The 21,789-nt window shown below is 56.4% G+C and overlaps 1 protein-coding gene across 1 annotated transcript; it reads left to right on the top strand.

Annotated features, from left to right (window-relative positions):
* The first annotated feature begins 2,657 nt into the window (after positions 1-2,657).
* Positions 2,658-20,035, top strand: CYGB (cytoglobin). The gene is made up of 3 exons (XM_033002445.2): positions 2,658-3,181; positions 13,958-14,189; positions 14,821-20,035. The coding sequence occupies exons 1-3, from the start codon at positions 3,039-3,041 to the stop codon at positions 14,983-14,985; spliced, it is 540 nt and encodes a 179-aa protein (XP_032858336.1). The 5' UTR covers positions 2,658-3,038; the 3' UTR covers positions 14,986-20,035.
* The last annotated feature ends 1,754 nt before the right edge of the window (positions 20,036-21,789 follow it).

Genomic DNA, 21,789 nt, shown 5'->3' with positions numbered 1-21,789 from the left:
CGCTGGCAGGGCTGGGGCTGCGGTGCCACCCCATCCCAGGGACAGGTCTGTGGGAAGGAGGTGGAAGGCAGGGAGGCTGCGAGGCTCAACTGGAGAGGGGAGAGGGAGCAGGGTGTTGAAATGATTTGGGATCTGAGCGAGATGGAATGATTTCTTCCATAGGGATTACTCAGGCTGATCCCATCTCAGCCATCCCACTGGCCGTGGGGACCAAGTCCTCTGTCCCCATCCCTGAGTCCCCTGGCCCTGGGCCACCCGGCTACGGCAGCGGGCACTGTGCTGAGCTCCCCTCCGGGACAGCAGGCAGTGACCACGGGCAGCTTGGGCTGGGCAGGGCGAGCAAATACCATCCCAACCCTCAGGGCTGCCACCTCCCTCCGCACAGCACCTTGCGCCAAAGGGACCTGGGGGGTCACCCGAGTCACTACGGGGCCATAGAGGCTGGCAGGACATCACAGGACGATGCCGCCTGCCTGCGGTGTCATCCCCAGCCGGGATTTTGCGGCAATGGTGTCAACACAGCAACCTTCTCCTTCTGGAACAAGTCGCCATCTAACCCCGAGCCCTCAAGAGCAATAGTCGCAGGAAACCATGGAAACGGGCGTCTGGCGCGTGACGGCGTGTGCCTGCGCTCCTGCCCCTGATTTATGTCCCACACCTGGGACGAGACGCAGAAGTTCAGGGGCTGTTGGAGTTCGTTCGGGATTTTGAGGCAGCGGAGCATCGCCGCCGCTTTACTCACCGCCTCCTGTTTGTGGAGCGGGACGGCACGTGGGAACGGGGCCAGGGCCAGATGTGATGTCCCCAAAGAGGGAGGCAGAAACCTAGAAAAGGCTGGGGGATTTCTCACTCACTTTTCTAATATTTTCTAATATTCTTATATTTCTAAATGGAGACTCGAGCCAAGACCCTTTGACTCCTGGTGCTGGGGAGCGAGGCGAAGCACTCGCTGCAGCCAGGCTCCCCATGTAACCCCATACCAGGCTGTGAGCCCACTATTGATTAAGACACAACATACGAAAGCTTTGAAGAATCCTTTTCTTTAAACACAAAGCAACTAATAACCAATGCTCCACTTAGATTATCACCCAAGCATTCCTATTTGTCAGAATTGGAGATTATTCCCTTTTTGAAAGCACTAATGCTGCATTGCAGTTTTGTTCTGGTTTTAAGCTGGGTCTAAGCACAGCGCCTCTTCCCCTGCATTTTTAAGGGAGGGTGATAAGCTTGGCCATGCCATCCTGGGTCCAGAGGGGTTTCTCTGCTCTGTGGTGGCCACCCAGGGACATTGTAGTTAATATTTGAGCTCGGGCTCACGGGTGCTAATCCCAGTGGCTAATGGACAGAAGGCAAATCCAAACTTCAAGCTGCTGGGTGAAAATCTGATGATTTCGAAGCCGGTGGTGGTGGTATTTGGGACCTGAATGATGCCCGACCTCTGTCCAGGTAGGGTTGGCCACGCTGCTGTGATTTTACACTGGTGGGTTCAGCAGCTCCCAGGTGAGCCGAGCTTTGTGTCCCCGAGCCAAGGGGTTCGCAGACATGCGGGTCTCCCAGTCCATCCCAGTGCAAATTGGGTGGGGGACCCACAGTGGGGGACCTGTGGGCAGCATCTTCTCCGTCAGCTCTCATTAGATCTGCAAAAGCAAATCTGCTGACACCACTGGTCTGGCTGCTGTTAACGGGGAGGTGGCCGAGGCTGGTTTGCAGGAGAAATAGAGCAAAAAGCCTCGACAGATCTGCAATAACAAAGCTCCAGCCCCCCAAAAGTGCTCAGCCACCCCCCAGCCCCTGCCTGCATGGGTGCCAGAGCTGCAACCTCAGCCTGTCTGTCCGTCTGTCTGTCTGCCTGCCCTGTGAGGGTGCACAGCGGGTGCGGGAGGCGGCTGTGCACACCAGGCTGCTTCTCTTGTCTCTGATCCCCCTCTGGGGGATTGTCGGTTATTACAAGCCTCCGTAGTATTTTCCTTCTCTCTGTGCAAATGGACTGTGCTGCGGGTTTAACATGCCGGATTGTCAGGGAGCTGGAAATGGCATTTGGGTAAAAAACAGCCCAAAAGCACACACACGAAGGCAGCGGGAAGCTTGGCGTGGAGGTGTTCCCGCGCTCCTCATCCCTGCCAAGATGCTACCAGGAGCGATGCAATCGCAGAACAACAATAATATATTCATTTCACGAGTGCCTTAACTCTGAATCCCTTTACAATGGGGTCCTGCTGTGAGAAGGGAGAGCAAATTCTCATAATTGAAGAAGTCCCCGTGGGACAGACCATGATCTTTTCTGGGTGGCAGAGAGATGCCCGTGGGTGGGGGTGCCTCACACTCCCCTCTCGCCCCGGCTCTCTGTGCAACCCAAGAATCAGAGGCCAGCGAGGGTCTGTCCTTCAAAACACAACCGCCTGCAAAATAAGGAAGCACAGGGGGGAGAGCCGAGGCAGAGCTCAGCACAGCCAGCGGTTGCGATAACTTCAACTTTGGATTCTGAATTTCCTCTGAGCTGTTTACAAGGGCTGAAAAAAAAACTTCCAGCCCTACCTCCCCCCCACCAGCACCGTCCTGATGTTGCCCAGAACATCTCCCTCATCCCTCCCTTTTGGGGAGAAAAAAAAAAAAAAGGGAAGGAGGGAGGAGTGGGAGAGAGGAGGAGAGAGGGAGAAAGTGAGCTCACGTTCACACATTGGTAAAGAGGCTGGTCTTGCAATGCCTTTGAATATTTTACTTTTAGGCAGTTCCCCATCAGTCAGCCACACACATCCGAGCTGAGCTGAAGCTAACTACAGCCATGGACAGCACTAGGAGATCTGAAATCTAATCGCATGCATCATACCTCCAGGATATTTTTTTAAATTACATATATAAACACGCTGACAGGCAGCCGCGCTCGCACACACACATATACATCCACACGTCGGCAGAGCCGCCAGCACCCGCACGGCCGCTGAGCAAACACCTTGTCTCTTCTCGCAGGATATACCCGCTCACACACATCTCTCTTTATCTCCTCCTGGCTTCCCGGAGGATCGTGCCGGCTGTTTTTCATGGAGAAAGTCCAGGGAGAAATGGAGATTGAGAGATGGGAAAGAAGTGAAGAGATTTCAGACGCAGAAAAAAAGGTTATTCAAGAGACATGGAGCAGAGTATATGCAAACTGCGAGGACGTTGGGGTCTCCATACTCATCAGGTATTTAAAAAACACCAAAAAAAAAAGAAGGAAGCAGCAAATCCAACTAAATCTCTATAGCTGAGAAAGAGGCAGAACAATATATATAACTGAACTGAAATGAATGACAGCGAGTGGGGAGCTGGCTGGATGTATTTGCTGGCTGGGAGCAGGGAGGGTTTCACAGCACTCCTCTGATTTCCACACCTTTGAGCCGGGTGGTGATGGCGGGGGGAGCGGGGGGAGCCTCGCCGGGGACTTTGGGGAAAGCTGCTTCCCTTGCAAAGGTCACCTTAGCCCTCGGACGGAGCTGGGGGGTGGCGGCGGGTGGGGGAGAGCCGCGTCGGGCTTGGGTGGGTTGGGGTATATTTTTTTTTTACAACACCCCCCCCCCAGCTAGCTGTGTGTGGATGGCATCGGTACGTAGCAGGCTGGCGGGTGAAATAATGCAAGTTGGAAGCCAAGATAAAACCCAAGCAGGTGTGTCTCCGAGGGCACCATCTGTCCCTCCGGCGGCAGCGTCGGCGGGAGGGAGAGCGCTGAAGTTGGCGGCGGAAGGGGGGAGTGGGGGGCACGGGCAGGAGAAGGGGGCAGGGATGGGGGCAGGGACCCAGCCACCCCGGGAGTGGGGTGTGGAGCATCTCGCGACGGCGTGGGGCTGTGCGGCAGAGACGGGCAGCTCGCAAACCCCGTGCCTGGAACCAGAACGGGGGAGATGCTCTTGAGGTGGGGAACAGAGGCAGGTGGGTTTTCTTGTGTTGTCCGGGGGTGCGACCCTTGTCTGGGTACCCCAGGAAAGTGCCGAGTGGGAATCCCACGGGGTCCTGTGGGCACCAGGAGTTTGGGGTATCAGTGGGGTGCAGCACCAGCAGGACAATTCCCATATTTAAGAGGGGAGAGGAGGACGGGGAGGGCGAGGAGGGGGGCTGGTGAGATGCCCGCACTGAGCTGTTGGCAAACAGCAAAGATGCTCTCCAGAGAGACAACGCTCCCACCACCCGTCCCGGGGACCTGCCACGCAGGGATGTCCCTGGCCAGGCTCCTGCCTGGACCCAACCCCAGGCACCCCAGGTGGGAGACAGGAGACTGGGCTGCGTCCTTCCCATTTTACTCCTCCAGCAGGGGACTGTGGGTGCTCGGAGAACCCCTTGGATGGGTGCACTGTTTATTAATAATCATCTAAAAGTTTTCCAAGAGGCTGAGAGCTAACACCCCAACCCCACGGGATCTGCAGAGAGCAGCATCTCCCTTGGACGTACTGGTGAGCAGAGCCGGTTCCCCTCCAGGCTTGCTGCCAGCACTGCAATGGGATTTTCCTAGCAAGACCCCTCCGCAGAGAATCCAAAATGACATTTGAGTCCCCTCTCTGCCTTCTTCTCAAACATTTCCTTCTCTCAGAGCCAGCTGAGGGCTGAGTCCATCCCCCCAGGGTCCCCCACTCCGTGCAGCCGGTCTGGAGATGCCTCAGCCCTGCAGCTGGGGACACCAAACCCACCTGGGCTGGGTTTGAAACCCACTCATGGCAGAGGTCTGGGGGAATTAAAAATTCCCCTTTTTCTCCATCCGATGAGCTTCGGCACGGGGTTGGCCAGCAGCCATCCGTGACCAGCTCCTTGCCTGGCACCCAGGTCATGCCATGGCCCCAATCCACAAGCGCAGCCAGGTGCCCCCCCGGCTCGTGAGCACAGGGAGGGTGGCCGGGTGCCCACGGCTGACATGAAGGTGGCAATGCCATGGGGGATTCACCCAGTGCAGCCCACTGCTTTTGGTGTCTCTGGGTTCAGTCCTGGGGCTCAGAGCAGGGCTGGGGACGAGGGGCAGTGAGGTGCGGCAGCAGGGACCATGTGGCTGAGCTCTGGTCTGGACTCAAACTTTGCCAGTAGAAGTTTCTGGCCCAGTTTTGGTGTTTGTTTTTTTTTTTTTTTTGTTTTTTTTTTTTTTTTTTGTTGTTGTTGTTGTTGTTTTTTTTGTTTTTTTTGTTTTTTTTTTTTTTTCCAGGATGAGTTCTGGCACCATAGTGAGGGGTTTCCCCCCCGCTGTGCCAACAGGACAGGGCTGAGCTGGCTCCCAGGGTGAACCCCAGCTCCTTGGGAGCCTTTACATGCTTGGCCATGGCACGTGTCCTGGCACGTCCCAGCTAAACCCACCACCCGTTCCCTCAGCCAGAGCTTCCCTGGGATGCTTAAAGTGAGGTCTGGACTTTCGGTGCACGTCCCCGGGGACGGCAGTGTAATCTGGGCGAGCTGCCATCCCCTCCAGCAGCACCGGTCGGAGCAGTGCACCGGCCTGCATCCCCGTGCCGTGGCTCCGGTGGCTGAGCTGCCCCCCCTGGCAGCGACCCCCCCTCCCCAAAGCGGGCTTCGTGCCTCTGCCCTGAGCCCCGCTTCCCCCCGCGAGCTCCGACGAGCAAAACCTGAGCTCCCCGGGGAAGCGTGTGCCTGGCCGAAGCAGGGCAGCCCCGGCCGGGGTTGGGAGAACCGGCGGCCGCCGCTCTCCCGGCCGCGATTCCCAGTTGGCTTCAGCCGCCGGGAGAAGTGGGTCACGCGTGGAGGCCGCCGGGAGCCGCTTCCCAAGACATGATTCAGCAGCTCTGGAGGTCGGGGCTGGGGAGGGGGGCGGCAGGCGGGCGACCGCCGGTGCGGTGCGAGCTGATCTGCCCGGCTCGCTTTTGGGGAGCCGAGAGCTGTCCCAGCCAGCCGCCGCGCTTTACTGGTACGGGGCCGGTGTTGTTCATCGCCTTGCTAGGGAAACTGAGGCAGAAAGGGATGTGCACAAGGATGGCTGAGGAGAGGGAAAAGGGGGCGCATGGCTGTGGGCCTCCCCTTTGGTGCAACCCCGCTGTGCAGACTGGTAAAAAGGGGCGAATCTGTTAGCAGCCACATTTCTGTTGTGACCAGGGAGCTGCCTGCGTCTGGTGGCCGAGGGTCTCTCCGTGCTTTCCTGCTCCATCCCCTCTCCACCCCTTCGGAGCTGCTGAGGGCAGGGAATGATGTTTTCCCATGTGGGAAGGGCTGCGGGTTTGCAGCACCTGAAGGGTCGAAATGAATCTGGGGCCTGATCCTGTGCCCTGAGGGCAGAGGCAGGGAGGCAGCGATGCCCACCCAAAAGGCAGCGATGGGGAGGGCTGCAGCACCGGCAGCCCGCTGGAACCCAGGCTGGCTCCCTCTGCCCCTCCTTCAGCCTCTGCCCAGCCACCTCCTCCTCCGTGCTTTCCATGCGTTGCAGATGGGGAAACTGAGGCACGGAGCAAGGCATCAGGTTCCCAGCCCTCGTGGCTGCTGCTAGTGCTCGGAGCCACAGCAAACCCCTGCGGTCCTGCCAGCAGCACGGCGGGGACCTGATCTCGCAGGGCCCCTGGGCTCCCAGGGGACACAAACACCAATAATGGGGACTTCTGGCTGAGCAGCCACCGGATCATGGGAATCTGCGCTGTGTGGTTAAAACTATGTCGCTAATTGACAATTTCCTCGGTGGGGGAGCCTCGCACCGGAGGAAGCACAGTCTCCTCGCCATGCTCATCTTCCTCCTCCGGAGCTCAGGGGCCTCTGCAGGCTCCATCTCGCAGCCGCCGCCTTAACCCTTGCTGGAACTGGAGCTGGAGCTGGAGCTGGAGCCTCGACCAGCACATTTGGGGCCGTGCTGTCGGCTGGGTCACTCCCGAGTGGGCACACCAGCCAGCACGGCTGGGAGCCCTGGGCTGCAGCTCGCCCATACCCTCCCCATGCCCCCAGGCTCACTGCCATGCCTCAGTTTCCCCATCTGTAATTTAGGAATCGGTCCTTTTTGAAACACACCCCCCTCCCTGGTGAGCTCACAGCTGGGGAGCCCAGGCATGCGGGGGGAGCAGGGCAGGTCCAGCACCTCCAGCACCTGCATTAGCCCTCGCTGTGCAGTGCAGGAGCCCTTCGAGCACGTGGCCGTCGCTCCCCGAGCATCCCCCTTTCTCTAACGTCCTCACGATGGTTTATCGCCAGTACCCCAGGCTCTGAGGCTGTGCTGGGGGATGCAAGCACCCAGGTGGCTCGGGCATCCCGCTGCCCACCCTCCGTGGCACACAGGGGCACCCAGGTGAGCAGGGGTGAGCGGCAGCGGGGGCTCGGGACCCTCGCTCCTTGGCAGACACGGAATAATGCCGGGACGCCAGGGCTAAAACCGCAGCCTGTCCTGACCGTCACATGCATTCGCTCCCACACCCACACACACGTACCGCAGGCACAGATGTGGGACCACAGAACTTTACAGATCCCATCAAGGGATAAATCCCAGGGGTAGTTTCAATGAGCTCCCAGGCAAATCCGCACCAAATGTTAATGCTGTGCCAAGCGGAGACAATGCAAACTGCCACAGCCACCGCAAACTGTGCCGCGTCCGTGGGGTTTCTCCATCACTGTTCCCTCCATCTCAACTTCAGACCCATTAGCTTTCCAAATTTCCAAGATTGTTACCTTCTCCATCACTCCTGATATGCTCTTTCCCTCTCAGGAGGGGCAAGAGGGGAAGCAAAAGGATTGCCAATGCAGAATCAGGCCCCTGGATTCTGACAGCTGCTTAGTCTGAGCTAACACACCTGGATGCAGAGAGTTTGCAAAGAGCTTTGAAATATAAAAGCACTCCTTGGATGCCAGACAATATTGTAAGTTTTAGGTTAAAATAGCAAAGAGCCTGAGTAATGAGTCTGGCAATGCAGAAATCCCATTTTTTTTTCAGCTGAATCTGAAAAAAAATGGGTAAATCCACCCCCCAAAAAAAGGCATTTAAAGAAATTATTTTGCAGCTCCCCCCAAAGCCAACGTGTGTTTTGTGGAGGCGTCCATAGGGAAGGGATCCATCCATTCCTGGCTGCTGAAGGGCAAATTTTAGAGCAAAGCAGCTCTGAGAGATCGCCCTGATGCAATATCTCGCTATGAAAAGGGCCCAATGAAAAGACCGACCTCCTGTGTGGCACCGTCCCTGTCCCACAGCAGCTCACATGCTCGTGAATCATTGCGGTCAAGCTGGAGAGATGTTTTTCTGGAGCCAAGGAGAGCCTGAGAGCAGCAGGACTCTGCTCTGTTGACGAGGACACGCACGAGGGGGGAAGGGGGTGAGTGTGGGTTTAATACGGTCTGCCCAGAAACAGCCCCTTTCCCCGCGGCTGTGTTTTCTCTCCGATGGCAGCACCTGGAACCAGCCCTTTTGGGTGCTTCACGGTGAAGGCGGCTGCGTGGGGATCCCTGCGGCACATCCCTCACCAGCCGTGGCCTCGAGGCTGCCAGCAGCTCTCGGGGTGACCCGAGAAGAGCCTTTCCCACATCCCCTGTCCCAGGGCTGCCCTTGCATTGCTTGCGAGCTGCGTGGGACTAGAAAGATCCCACTTGACACCCCAGGAGCTGCAAGGACATCCCTAGCCAGGGGGGTTGAACAGTTTCCCTGGATGATTTCCCTGGCTATGGCTGAGGACGTGCTGGATGTGTTGGTACCAGCCCTGAAAATCCCTCCCCCGGATTTTTAGCAGTCTCCACTCTGCTAACCGGCTCCGTTAATGAGGCTGCTGCAGCGGAGCGGGGCCGTATCTCCGAACGCGGCTCGGCGAGCGCCCGTCTGTGGAGTTTCAGCGCTCATTAAAGGCAGGGAAACGTCAGGACAGCCCTCGCCGGGCTGGCAGGCGTTGAGCGTGGCCGGGGAACGGGGAGTGCTGGCTGGCTGGCAATCCTGCCGGAGCACAGCACCGGGGGCGAGCGGCCGGCGGAGCTGCTGGAAATCGGCACGGGAGCGTTGGAGAGGAGAGGTGGTGGCGGACGCCAACAAAAATCGGGTTTCGGATTTTTCTGGGTGGATGGCAGGTCCTGACACAGAGACCATGTCGTTGTGAATCTGGGTCACCCCTCCTCTACCCAGCCAGGGGTTGTCTTCCACCCCTAAGCCCCTCTGCTGTCCCTGGGCATCAGGGACACACAGTTGGGCTCCAGCAACATCCATCCTCCCCGTGCATCTGCCTCAGAGGCAAGAGTCACATTTTAGCATCATTTCCTAATATCCATGGCCCCTGGGGGGGCCATGCTGACCCTCCTTGGCAGAGCTGTAGGAAGGGTGGCTGGTGTGGGGGGAGATGGTGGTGGTGGGGTGGAGGGGGCCGGCACAGCCGTCCCTGCACGCAGGCAGGGACAGCAGTTTGTCAGCGTAGAGGGACAGGGACACACCTGTGGAGGATGAGGATGATGCCATGGATGAAGGCACTGAGCAAAGGGGATTTCAAGGGCCATAGGAAACCGGAGGGGTGTGGGGAAGCCACTTTGGTGCCATTAATTCATTTATCTGATCAAAGTTGTCCTTACTCCTAGCCTAAAGGCTCATCTACGCAGCCAAGAGGCTTTGGGCTGAATCCACAGACCTGGTAGGGGAAGATGACAACAATGAGGGCTTGGAGGTGTGAGTTGTGCACACACGAGCGAGCAGGACGTGCTCCCGGGGGTGGCCAGCTCATGCCCAGATGTATTTGGCTGCATCTTTGCTGCTGGGTCCTCTCCCAGCCTCCCTGGGGTGTCCTGGTCCCTCTGCCCCGGGGCTCTGCGGTGCCCCGGGGATTTAGGGCCTCCCAGCATGGCTCAGCATCATGCCAGAGTCTGCTCCCGAGGCTTTGCAGCGGGATGTGGGCTTCACCTGGAGGCAGGCCAGCTACACCTCTGTTCCCTCAGCTGCAGAAGTTGAATTTAGCATCGGTGTGGAGACCGGGGGCTTGGCCCTTTTCCCTCCAGCCCTGGAGCTGGAGGTGCTGCCCATCACCAGCCCGCGAGCCCTCGGAGAGAGGACATGGACAGAGCCGTGCTGCAGGAGTAAGCAGGCACCATCCTCTTATAGATTTGCCTTTTTCTGTCTTGTTGGGCAGTGGCATTGACATGGCTGAGACCTTTTTCACCTTGGGCTGGGAGCTGTAAATACAGGCAGCACCCAGGAACCCTGCCCCAGCCTGTAAATAGGATGATAGACTACAGGTGGCTGGGAGGAGCAGGGGGAACGTGCAGGCGAAGCGGTGAGACAGCCCTCAGCATAATAAATAGCAGCACCACACACCACCTGCCTACCCATTATCAGCTGCTTTGTAGGCACCCGAGCAGAAAGGAGTTGGAAGGAGAGGTTTGAAAAGGGACACGGAGAGACTCCAGGCTGCGTTAGAGAGAGTTTCTCCCACGTAGAGGGACGAGGCGAGAGAAAGCATGCACGCATTGGTAGGAAAATCTAGCAAAAAAGTCTACAAGTGCTGGCTGGGGGTTCAGCTGAAGCCTCCCAACAGCTTCAAGTGCTTGCTGCCATTTCTGCCCTGCAGTTTGCAAACAGGGTAAATGAAGGGTCAAGGGTTTAGGTGCTCAGGGGGACCAAGGGAGCAGCTTTCTTCCTTTTTTCTATCTGGGAAAGGAAGGAGGTGGCTGGGATTGAAGGTTTCCTCCATGTGGGGTTTGCTCTGTGGGGTCTGGCGGGGGGGGGGGAGATGGGAGAAGTGGTGTCTCCTCCTGAAGAGAAAACAAGTTGCCAGTGACTGCAGTGGTTTTGCACCTTAATTATTTCCTTTGGCTCTGCTACTGGGGACAGTTTTGTCCTTAAAGTTGTTAAAAGGGCAAAAAGAGAGGAAAAACTATCCTGACATCCTGTCCATTGGGTCCAGATGTAGCTCACAGTACAAATTAATGGGTGCAGAATGGAATCACTTAAAAAGAAATTTAATGAGATCGGTATGGAGGCATCTGGTTTCTATCAATCATCATTTTGTGTGATATGCAATGGTAAATATCATCTTTTTAATGACTCCGATGAAGAAAGAGCCCAAAACACATGCACGCATAATGAGCCAACAAAATTCCAGAGCCTGAGATGTTTGAACTCTCAAAAAATGTTCTGTAGATGGAAAAACCCCAACTGACACCTCTTCTAATTCGCTATTGTTTGAGTTACTTTATTTCTTCTTTTTTTTTTTTTTTTTCCTCCCTTCCTCTGGTTATATTTAACCTTTGTGTTAAATTAATCTTCTCTGTTTATTAACAACTACCACTGAGCGAGCCTCCTTCCCTCTTTTTCTCAGATCGACAACTCAAATATTTGCTCCAGGCCAGAAGTTCTTGCTGCAGGCGCCTGCCTTTCCCCAGCCCTGTGGGGAGGCACTAGCCAAGGAGACACGGCTGCAGGTCTCTGGCTGACCACAGATTTGCTTTTTGACTTGAAGCCAAGATGGTTTGGGCTCCTTGGTTTCAGTTCTCCAGCAATGAAAGCAAGCAGACAGCACACAGGGATGAGCACGAGCCGGGGGTTTGCTGATTTTACATTCTTCTCCCAGGTCCCTGAGGAAAGCTCCCACGGGGCATCACCGTAAGGGTCTGCAAAGTGGGGAAAGGTTGGAAAGCAAATATTCAGATCCTTCACTGGCCTGGGATCACCCGGGCTGGGGACTTCCTGGGGTTTAATCAATCTTTGCTCCTGATGTAGATGGCTGAAAGCGGCAGAGAAGGTGGAGGTGATGCTGTAGGAGAGGTGTGAAGACTCTGCTCCTGCTCTTGAAGGGCATCAGCCCCCGCAGATCTTTCAGCCCTTCTCTTGACGGGGGGATGCTGCGATTCCTGGTGATGCTGTGCACCTTCTGCTGAAAGAGCCTGGCTCAGACCACGATTTTTTCTCAGCTCATTCCCTGGGTCTTCACAACATCATGCCCTTGAGCTAAAGATCAAACAGGGCTTTTCAGGGAACTTCCGATGGTTTGGGATTCAGAGGCTTAGGCAGCCGCCGACCAGTTGGCAGCCTCCATCCTCTGCATTGGGGTAGCCTGTGGGCAGCAGATCCCACTTCCAGCAGCACCCCCTGCTCCCAGCGCCCAGGGGGATGCCTGCCAGAGCCAGAAGGCAAGGGGGAAAAGATCTGCTAGCAGGGATGGCAAACCCCTTAGCTCCGACCTCGGTGGGGTGTCTGCTGTCGATAGCTGGAGGGCTTTGATTTTGGGGGCCGGCTGGAGCTGCGGAGTCGGGGGCTGCAGAAGCTTGTGCAGAGGTAGGGAGGGATGGGATGGGAGGAGAAGGATGCTGGGGCTGGATGGCCAAAAGGGCCCCATTAAAACAGAGAGGAACATTTGCCCTTCTGTTGGGAAATGCTCAGGTCAGGAAAACTTGACTGCTAGGAGTGGTGCTATCTGTGTGGCCCTGGCTGGCTCCATCCCCTGGCCAGGGGACTGGTGTCCATCCCCGACCACCTCTCTGACAGCGCCGAGCTGAAGGGTATGGACTGAGCATCTCGGTGGTGACAGGAGCTGGAGACAGCTGGGCCTGGGAATGATTTCTCTCGACAGGGACCAGATGTGTCAGAAGGAGCTTTGCCGGGGAGGAGGCTGCACAATAACAAGAGGAGTTTTGTCACGGGTCCCCTCCGGGTTTTAAAAGCAACACCTTGTCTCCCCCTTCCACCTTCCTTCCTCCCCCACCCTTTCTGCCACACACTCTTCACACCTCCAAAACCTATTTTGGGCCGTCTGATGAATCCCAGATGCCTCAGGGAAGCAACAGAAGCGGCGGTGCACTCCAGGCGCTGCTTCATGCCGCTTCCTTGGCAATGCCCCCAAGCTTTCGCAAGCCAAGGGAGCGGGGGAAGGAAGTGAGGGGGGGAAAAGGAGGATAACAAAGTGGTAAATGAGCCTGGTCCTCAATATTGCAAATATATGTGGAGTGGTGAGCAGGGAAGAGGATCCCACCTGATCGTGGAGGGAGGTAGTGATAGTTGAGAAAAGAGGTGGGATGCGTTCACGTGGTTTGGGATGGTGCTTGGGGAGGGGGTTACGGCAGCCTGGGGGTGGGGATGATGGGGGGCAGCTCTGAGAGCCTTCTGCCACCTCCTGAGCATCCCTCACTGGTCCAGGCAAAGGGGGGCCCTGTCAGAGGGAGGGAGCTGGGTGAAAGTGGGGAGCAAACGCTGGCATGGTTCTGTCCTGTGTAAATTGGGTGGAAGCGGGTGGTTAATGTGACTCGGGTGTCAGCCCTGGCTGCCGAGAGCCACCGGCTGCAATGCTGGCATCGGTGGCCCCAGCCCTGCAACCCCATCTCCTTGTGCCTTTCAAACCCACTCCCCGGGGAGCTCAGCTCATCAGCTGCAGCCACAGCTTCATTTGCTTCAGCTGCGCTTCATCGGGGCTGATTTAATCCTGCAGAAAAGAGGGGCCTCAGCACCACAGAGGGGCTGGCTGGGTGTTGGGGGCATCTTCGTGCTGGGGGAAATGGCTCCTGGCAGAGATGAGCAGGGACGTGAGCTCAGGGCTGGGATCTTGTGGGAGACTGGTGATCTGTGAAAGGAGGGGACAGTCTGGGCGTGGGGGGCACTATTCTGGGTGGAAATGCAGCAATAAAGCCTCTGGGGTCAGGAAGCTGCTGTGGGACTGGGGAAGAGGGGCAGGGAGAGGCTGGCTGGGATAAAGAGAGGTTTTTCATGCTCATCTCCAGCTCTCTGAGACAGGACATGAGGTTTTGATGTATGTGGGCACGTACACAGCATCTGGCATGCCTGGGTGGTCTCTGGGTATCAAGAACTCAGACTTGCCTCTGCTTTGTAGATGAATATCCGGCTGTGATGCCCTTGTAGCAGATAGGGAAGGTTGGGGAGAAAGGCATTAACCTGCTGATTTTTAGGCAGCTGAATGCCACAGCTCCTGGGGAATTCAAGGAGAAAACCAGCCGTGGCTGTTTTAGATGCAAGTGGGTGGTTTCCAGCATCTCCACCGCTCCATGCTTTGCTTTAACCCCTCAGCCTGCGCTCACCCTCCTGATGGTATTTTGTGTCTATTCTTTCTTGAAGGTTTTTTGTCAACTTCCCCTCGGCCAAGCAGTACTTCAGCCAGTTCAAGCACATGGAGGACCCGTTGGAGATGGAGAGGAGCTTGCAACTGCGTAAGCACGCTCGGCGGGTCATGGGTGCCATTAACACTGTGGTGGAGAACCTCAATGACTCCGAAAAGGTCTCCTCCGTTCTGGCCCTGGTGGGCAAGGCTCATGCCCTCAAGCACAAAGTGGAGCCCATCTACTTTAAGGTAAAGGATAGGAACAAATAAAAATAAATCTCTGGGATTCTTTAGAAATTAGGGAGAGGGAGCAGTGGTGAGCAGAAGCTGGCTGGTCTTGGGGGTCGCTCCACATGTAGCTGCAGTGCCCCACTGATGTGCTGTCCCACGCAGACCCCCCCCCCCCATCCCCAAACACAGCCCACGCGGGAGCATCGAGCACCTCGCCCCTGCCTGGGGAAAGCCACCTGCCCGCAGCCCCTCGGCGTGGTTGTGGCCATATGTCCCTTCTTTTAGAAATCAAGCATGACAGAAGGGGCTAAATAATTTGAGGTGCCCAAATTAGGGAGGGGCTCGAACCTGCAAGCAGCACGGCGTACTGCCGGGGTCTCAGCCTCCCCCCTGCCAGGGCAGGCTGGTAACCAGTCCCGTCTCCTCTCTTGGGGTGTCAGCAGACCTCTCCCAACCTCTGTTTGTCTCACAGAGGGCTGTCATTCCCAGAACTCAGCAACAGGATTAAATTGGGTTGTTGTTTTTTTTTTTGTTTTGTTTTGTTTTTTTTTTCTTTCTTTTTTTTTTTTTTTTTTGTAGGAAAAACCTACATTTGCTGTTAGCTGCTCCCTGGAGAGTTATTAACCCTTTGCTGTCCACCTCCTTCCAGAAACTCACTGGTGTCATGCTGGAGGTCATTGCTGAAGAATACGCCAACGACTTCACCCCGGAGGCACACGGTGCCTGGACCAAGATGAAGACCCTCATCTACACCCATGTGACGGCGGCGTACAAGGAGGTGGGCTGGGCGCAGTACCCCACCGCCACCCTGTGAGCGGCCAGCAGGGCCAGGCGAGGGGCAGGGAGGGCTTCGCTCACCCCAGGACTTCACTCTGGTCTCTTCTCAAGATCTTCGCTCAGTCTGGGGAGCCCGGTAGGGCCAGCTGTGTTAGCTGCCAAGTCACAATTTGATCTCCATGGGGTTTAAAAACAAACTAAATAAGCCAAAAAAAAAAAAAAAAAAATAGAACCATGAAGGGTGTGGGTGGGTCGGGGTGAAGCAGTTGTAGGGGACGCTGGAAGGGGATGCAGAGTGTGAGGGGAGAGCATTGGTTGTTGGCTCCATCTTACTGTCCTGGCCTGTCCATCACCACCTCCCAAAGTCCTGCACCTCGCTTGCGCCAACTCCAAGTCCCTTGCACAAGCTCTGTTGCACAGCAGTGACGTGCAGCCCCGTCCGCTGATGAACGACACGACCCTTGTTTTCCATGCAAAAGCCCCCCAGGTCAACCTGGCTCGTTGCTTTTGGGGGTGCAATGCTTACAGGGACCGCTGGCTGCCTGGCTGGCACCAAAACCGCTTTGCTTTGCACTTTCTGTACCCACCTGGCAGGGTGGCAGGGCTGATGGCTGTAGCCTCACCCTGGGCTGGCAGCAGCCCTCGCCTCTCCCATCACCCAGAGTCTCTCTCCTTGGCTGGATGCTGCAAACCCTCCTGGGGCTGGTGGGAGCGAGGGGGTGGGAGAGACATCTTCCCCCAGCGTTAGAAGGCGGGGAAGGAGAGGGATGCTTTTGGGCTGCTTCCCCTCGTGGCTTGGAGCGCGGCGTGTAGGTGGGATCCCTGTGCCAGATTCAGGCTGCTGGTGAGCCCACCCACCTCCCCTCAGCTCCCGTGGGCAGCAGGGATGTGCTGAGGCTGGGCTTGGGTGGCACACCTTGTGCCGTTGTCCTGGGAGCTGACGTGTGTAGGTTCTCCCCGCTCGGTGAGAAGAGGGGTTCAAGCTGGGATCAGGAGCGGGAAGGATGAAGTGGATGTAGCAGGAGGGATTCCTGGGTGAGAAGAAAAGTCCCTGCTCTGTTAAAATTCATAAATCACTTGTTGCATAGAGCCTATTCCTGCCCCCTTGGTGAAACTGGGTTCCTTCAAATAAAGTGCCTGGTAGAAATCCACCCACGCAGGAGCTGTGTCCCTCCTCGGGGCCGGCAGTGCTCCTGCCTGTGCCTGGCAATGCCCCCACTCATCCTGCCTCCAACACTGACTCCTCCTGAAACTGTGGGCGAGTCTGCTTGGCTTCTGCCTCAGTTTGCCCCTTCGGTTACAAAAAAAAAGGGAGGAGGAGCAGCCCTGTTGCCTCCTGCACGCACGTGCTTTGATTTATAGGATGCTCTTGGGACTGATCAGCAAAGGATTAGGGATGAAGCATCAGGTGTTTTAGGAAGCTTTGGCGTCCTTTTCACCCAGTATTTCCCAAAATGTCTCTAATTTTAGAGCTCTAGCATTAAGGACAATGTTACCTATTGAAGTGTGCATGGCGGGGTTCCCTTCTGAGATTTCCTCTGGCCTCACTTCACTACTGCCCTGGAGAGCTGGCAGCTTTCTGCGAGAGACCAGCTCCTCTCCTGGATGTTGGCTTGGGATCCCTGTGGCTGCCTTGGGGACATCCCCCCCGCTGTGGGGACACTGCTGGAGGGGGCAGCAGTAACTCTCCCCGGGACTGACCTCCCTCCTCTGGAGCAGCCAGCCAGAAACTCCTGCTTTGGTCTACTGCAGCCAGTTCATATGTGCTTTTAATCATCCCCAGGGAATAGTGTTTTGGGGTTGGTTTTTTTTGGTTGGTTGGTTGGTTGGTTTTTTTCCCCCTGTTTCTGGTGTTTTGCTCCTGTGCCAATGGGGGCTCCTCTGTCCCCCAGCCCTGGCACTGCTGGGGGGGTGACAAGCACCGGGTCTGGCGTCCTGGCTCTGGGCAAAGGGAATTTGGGGAGGGCTCTAAACCTCTTGGCTGCCTTCCCCAGTGCCCCCTCACCTTCCTGCAGAGCCCTAGGACTGGGGTTAGTCCCGAAATAATCCCAGGACTCCACTAATGCCGCTACAGCCGCTCTGTCTGGCCTTGCAGTTCTTCCCTCCCTGTGTCCCACAGTAAAATGGGTGGAGAGGGGTGATGGAGCTGGGAGTGATGGCACGTCCTGGGCAGACACAGGGGCTTGGGTGGAAATAACTGCTCGGGGCACGGCTGTCCTTGGCATGGCAGCGTGTGAGGTCAAGGAGTTTATAAAAGGAAGGGACAGGCTCAGGGTGACAAGTGATGCCGCTTCACTGGTGGGGCGGGCTGTTGTTTAGAGCCAACACCCCCGAAATTCAGCCCAACAGCCTGCACCCGTGAGGTGCCAGAGGCTGATACCTCCGGCTCATGTCCGAACGTCAAAGCTGCTCATCCCTTGCGTGGCTGGCGGAGGCACCCTTCAAACAGCAGCCCCTGGCTGGGGTCAGGATTAGGCCCATGCAGATGGGATGAGACCTGTTCAGTCACTGCCATTGCGCCAGTGCAAGACTGGAGAGCGATTGCTTGGAGCAAGGCTGTTAGATATTTTTTTTGGGTGCATCACAGGACTCTCATGAACACAGCTCCAGCAACTTCTGCCAAAACCTCCGGGCCAGCAGCGCATATTTTTAATGAGTTCATGTACTCCCCGTGCTCTGTGGATGTTGGGCCAGGGATGTTTCTGTACAGGGAGGTTTCATCTTCGAAGTTCACACATTAACCTTTGAGGTTAATATATTCCAGGTGGGAATTTTATTTTTGCAAACCAAACCCTTCCTCTCCCTTCCCACAACCAAAACTGGGCTCAGTCATGGCCAGCAGGAAAGTGATTTTGGGGTGGCTGGAAAGTCCCTGTGTTCATGCCCAACGCACCCGAGTGCCTTGGTTTCGGGGGGAGCAGCAGTGAGGTGTCCCCCCACCTTTGAACAGGCCTAGGTTTCTTCTTTGGTTTTGTTGTTGTTTTTTTTTTTCATCCCTAGAAAAAACTGACCCATGACCTTGTGCGCCCACGTGTGTGTGTGCTGGGCTTGGGTAATTTTCCAGGCACATTTTTCTAAAGCAAATCCAGATGCGTGCAGCTGCTGTCCCTTGAGGAGCCCCCCCATCAGCCAAATTACAGGCCAGTCAAATATATGCAAACAAAAACATGTTTATTTTTACCAGCTCTGTAGGAAGTAAAATGAAGCAGAGAGGGCGGCCAGGGCAGAGCTCGCAAGGGGGAGAGACAGAGATAAAGCGAACACCCCCTCTTCGCCACCCGCAGCAGAGGAGGCATTGCTTAAATCAGGGAAAAATCTCATCTGGGGAGAGATGAAAATGAAGAGAAAAAGGAAAAAATACCATTCCGGAGTGACAGGGCTGATAAATGCAGTGCGGAAGAGCAGAAAGGGAGGCCGAGTCCTGGCTCTGAGCGTGGCTCTCCGGCACACACGCCTGCACAGCTGCTCCCTGTTACTTCCAGCCCCACTGTGACCCCCCCAGAACCCCCCTGCAGCCGGCTAGGGACCCCCTGATGCCCCCTTCCCTTTGGGCCCTGCTCACTGAGGCTCCACATTTCCTTTCCCAGCACACTGGGGCTGAGATATGGGCGCTGCCCACCCGCTCTTTGGGCTTGGCTTTGCTCTCCTTGGTGGTGGCAGGTAGGGACTGACTTAGTTGCCCCCCCAAAATTCACAAGTGAGAAGCTGGGGGCTCAGGGCTTGGTGCTGGTACATGCTGGGGACCAGCTGGTCCCTCCCCTGCCTTGGGGGGAACCCCCACGTCCCCCAGCCCCATTTGCCTTCCCAAGGGATGCTGCCAGACTGCTCCCACTTGCTCTGCTCCTCTCGGATGCCCATGCCATTGCAGCTGCCCCCATGCAGGCCAGCCGAGCTCAGCTCAGAGCTGCCGCCCCTCTAACCAGGGCAGGATGAGGCCCCTGGCTCAGCACCTCTGCATTAGCATCAGGGCTGGGCTTGGTCCTGGGACCCGGGTGGGAAAGTCTTTGTGCCCCCTGCCAGCAGCAGATGAATGCCAAGTTTGGGGGGGAGGGGGGGGGGAGTTGTTTGGTGTTCTGGTGGCAGGGTGTCCTTCCCCCCAAGCACCTCATCCTGGCTCTCTCTGGGGACACCCGCTCCTATCAACCGGCTTGTGTCCCCCCACCCCAAGTTCAACACTGCCTTTGGTCAGAGGGAACTCAGCGCTGGGGGGAATGAGAAGTGTTGGGCTGGGATGGACACAGGTCCCGTCCACCCTGTTCCCCCCCCACCGTGGCCAACGCTCAAGGCAGGTATAGCTCCACATACACCCGGCCAGCTAGAGAGACACCCCAATGCCACCAGAGCTGATCAGACAAGGAACCCTTAAGGACCTTGTGCCACCACCCTCATCATCTCTTACGGCGAGACAAATCCCCAAGGCAGCCAAGCTGCAGGCTCTCCCGGGGGAATCCTCTTGCATCTCTGCCAGTTTGCTCCAGTTTGTCCCAGTAAAGGGGATCCCAGCGTCTCCCCGCTCTCTGGGGAGGTGCCCAGTGACTTCAGAGGGGACCAGATTTTTGGCTGGCTGGACTCTGGTGCCAGGGCTCAGCCGTCCCTGCCCCTTGCCGTGGGGAAGCCGCCCTGGTGCCCTGATGTCAGTGCGGTGACTGCTCGGGGCCAGCACCAGCGATGCCAGGCAGATGGGTGGAAGGGAAACCCGTGAGCTAAACTTGGACCAACTTACAGAAAGGGAGGGATAAAACTACCCGCCTGGGTCTGACCTGTTTAACAGACTGCGACGCTAATTATTTTCCGTAGCTGAAGTTGTCTCTAATTGTTAGTATGTCTTAACCAGTCCCACCGTGACCCACAGACATGAGCTGGCGTGGTCTGATGTAACTCCGTGTCTTTCCTGTTACTGCTGCAGATACTGTTCATGTACGTGTTTCTCGGCGCTTCCATGCTGGTTTTATACATGCCGTTTCGTGTACGATGGGTGTAACTTGTTTTTCTTTTTGTAGGTTTTTAGTATGTTTGTAACCGGACAGAATGGTGTTATTAAACTGAAACTTGTATCTTCAGTGGATAAATCAATCAAACCCCTCCAACTCTTCTTGGTTTCTTTCTGGTGGGGTGGCTGCGAGGTGGGGGGATGTGGGGAGCTGCCCCATGGCCAGATGGGTCTGTGAGCTCCTGCTCACTCCAGGGCACCAGAGAGCGAGCTTTGGGGCTGGAAAGCAGCAGCAAAGGGAGGAGATGTGCCCTTCACTGCTCTTCTGCACCAAGGATGGTAAAGGTGGCCGGAGGCATCTCGCTAATGGGCTCAAGTCAGAAGGGGAAGGTCTCCTCCTCCTCCGGGATATTTTCTTGGCTTCCAGGTACGTTGTGCAAACCTCTGGGGGCTCTGCTTGAATCAGGAGCTGTTCCCAGGCCTTGGCCAGCCCTAAATGCATGCAGGGGGGATGAGCTGCACGGGCCCGGCCAGGGACTTTCCCTGACAGACGTCCTAAGCCTGACGCACACCCCCACGGCATGTGAACCTGGGCCAGCGCCGAGACGCGATGTCCTCTCCTCTGCGGGAGGCAGCGGGGCAGGACTGGATGTGAAACCTGCAGTGGTGATGGCCACAAGACTCAGCAACCACGACCACCAAGGACTGTGAGACAGTTCCCAGCCTTTAAAAATAACAAACAGCAGCAGGAGCCAAGTTTTCCGTGGCTCTGTCCCACGCGGCTCCTCCCGTGCTTCTCGCTGCGGCTGAATCACGTTGCAGTGGGATGGGTCCCAGCATGGTTGGGTCACACTGTGGTTTCCCTCCACGGGTCCTTCCAGCTCCCTCTTTTGCAAAACAGGCCTGCGATGTATTGGAGACCTCTGTCAAATTCGGTTGACGCTGGCCAACCTTTCCAAAGTTGTTGGCAGAGGACGGAGGGACAGACAGACAGACGTGTGTTATGGTCCCATAAGCCCAGTTTCCGTGGGATGCAAGGCTTGGAAAAGAAATCCGAGCAAACCTTTTTATTGCCTTCCTCTCTATGGATGCCAAGTACATCAGCACAAGTCCAAATGGGCTTTCAGGGAAGGGAAAGCTCATCCCACCAGCGTGGTAGAAACCACCAGCACCTGGCCACAGGCAATTTTAAGGCAAGTAATCCCAGTTTAGGATCCTGGTCTGAGGCTGGGGGTGGGGGATCAGTGGGATCTGAGAAGGAGGAGGGTAGAGATTGGTGCCTTGGAGGCTGCCCAGGGTCTTGAGGAGCTCGATGCTGGCTTGTCTCCTGTGGGGCCAAGGACAACAGTGATGTTCTTCATCTCTGCATGTGGCAGGGTAGCTCTTGCATGGGAAGATACTGGAGCTAGTCTAGGGTCCCCAGGCTACAGGGACTGGAATGGCCATGCAAGGGGAATCTATTTCTTCCCCTACAACGTAGCCAAAGCAAGCCCAACCAGCCACAGCCAGGGAGAAGGGAACCATAGGCCATCCCACGTGGGGAGGGGAATAACTGCCTGGTTCAATCTGTCTTCTCGCACTGCATCTTTTTTTTTTGGGGGGGGGGGGAAACCTCTTGGTGCTGTTAATGCGATTAATAAGCCATCCTCAGAGTCCCCGCCACATCCTGGATACACTTCCCGGCAGAAGTGAATGGTCAGCAAAGCCCACACGCTGCTATGCTCCAGGTGGGAAACATTGGCTTGGAAACCACGAGCCAAAGGACTGGCCAGCTCAGGAGTGGGGAGGTTGCTGGGGGGACCTGAAGCTCTTAGACCTTTGCACACTGGGCTGAGACTAACTGGAACCAGCGATGGCTGGAGGGTGCTGACATGGGGCTGGTTTTTCTGATGGCTTGTTGAAAAGGAGCCT

Source organism: Tyto alba, unplaced genomic scaffold (assembly GCF_018691265.1).
Source record: "Tyto alba isolate M040663 unplaced genomic scaffold, T.alba_DEE_v4.0 Super-Scaffold_39, whole genome shotgun sequence".
Classification (NCBI taxonomy): Eukaryota; Metazoa; Chordata; class Aves; order Strigiformes; family Tytonidae; genus Tyto; species Tyto alba.
This window is presented reverse-complemented; position numbering and strand designations above follow the sequence as displayed.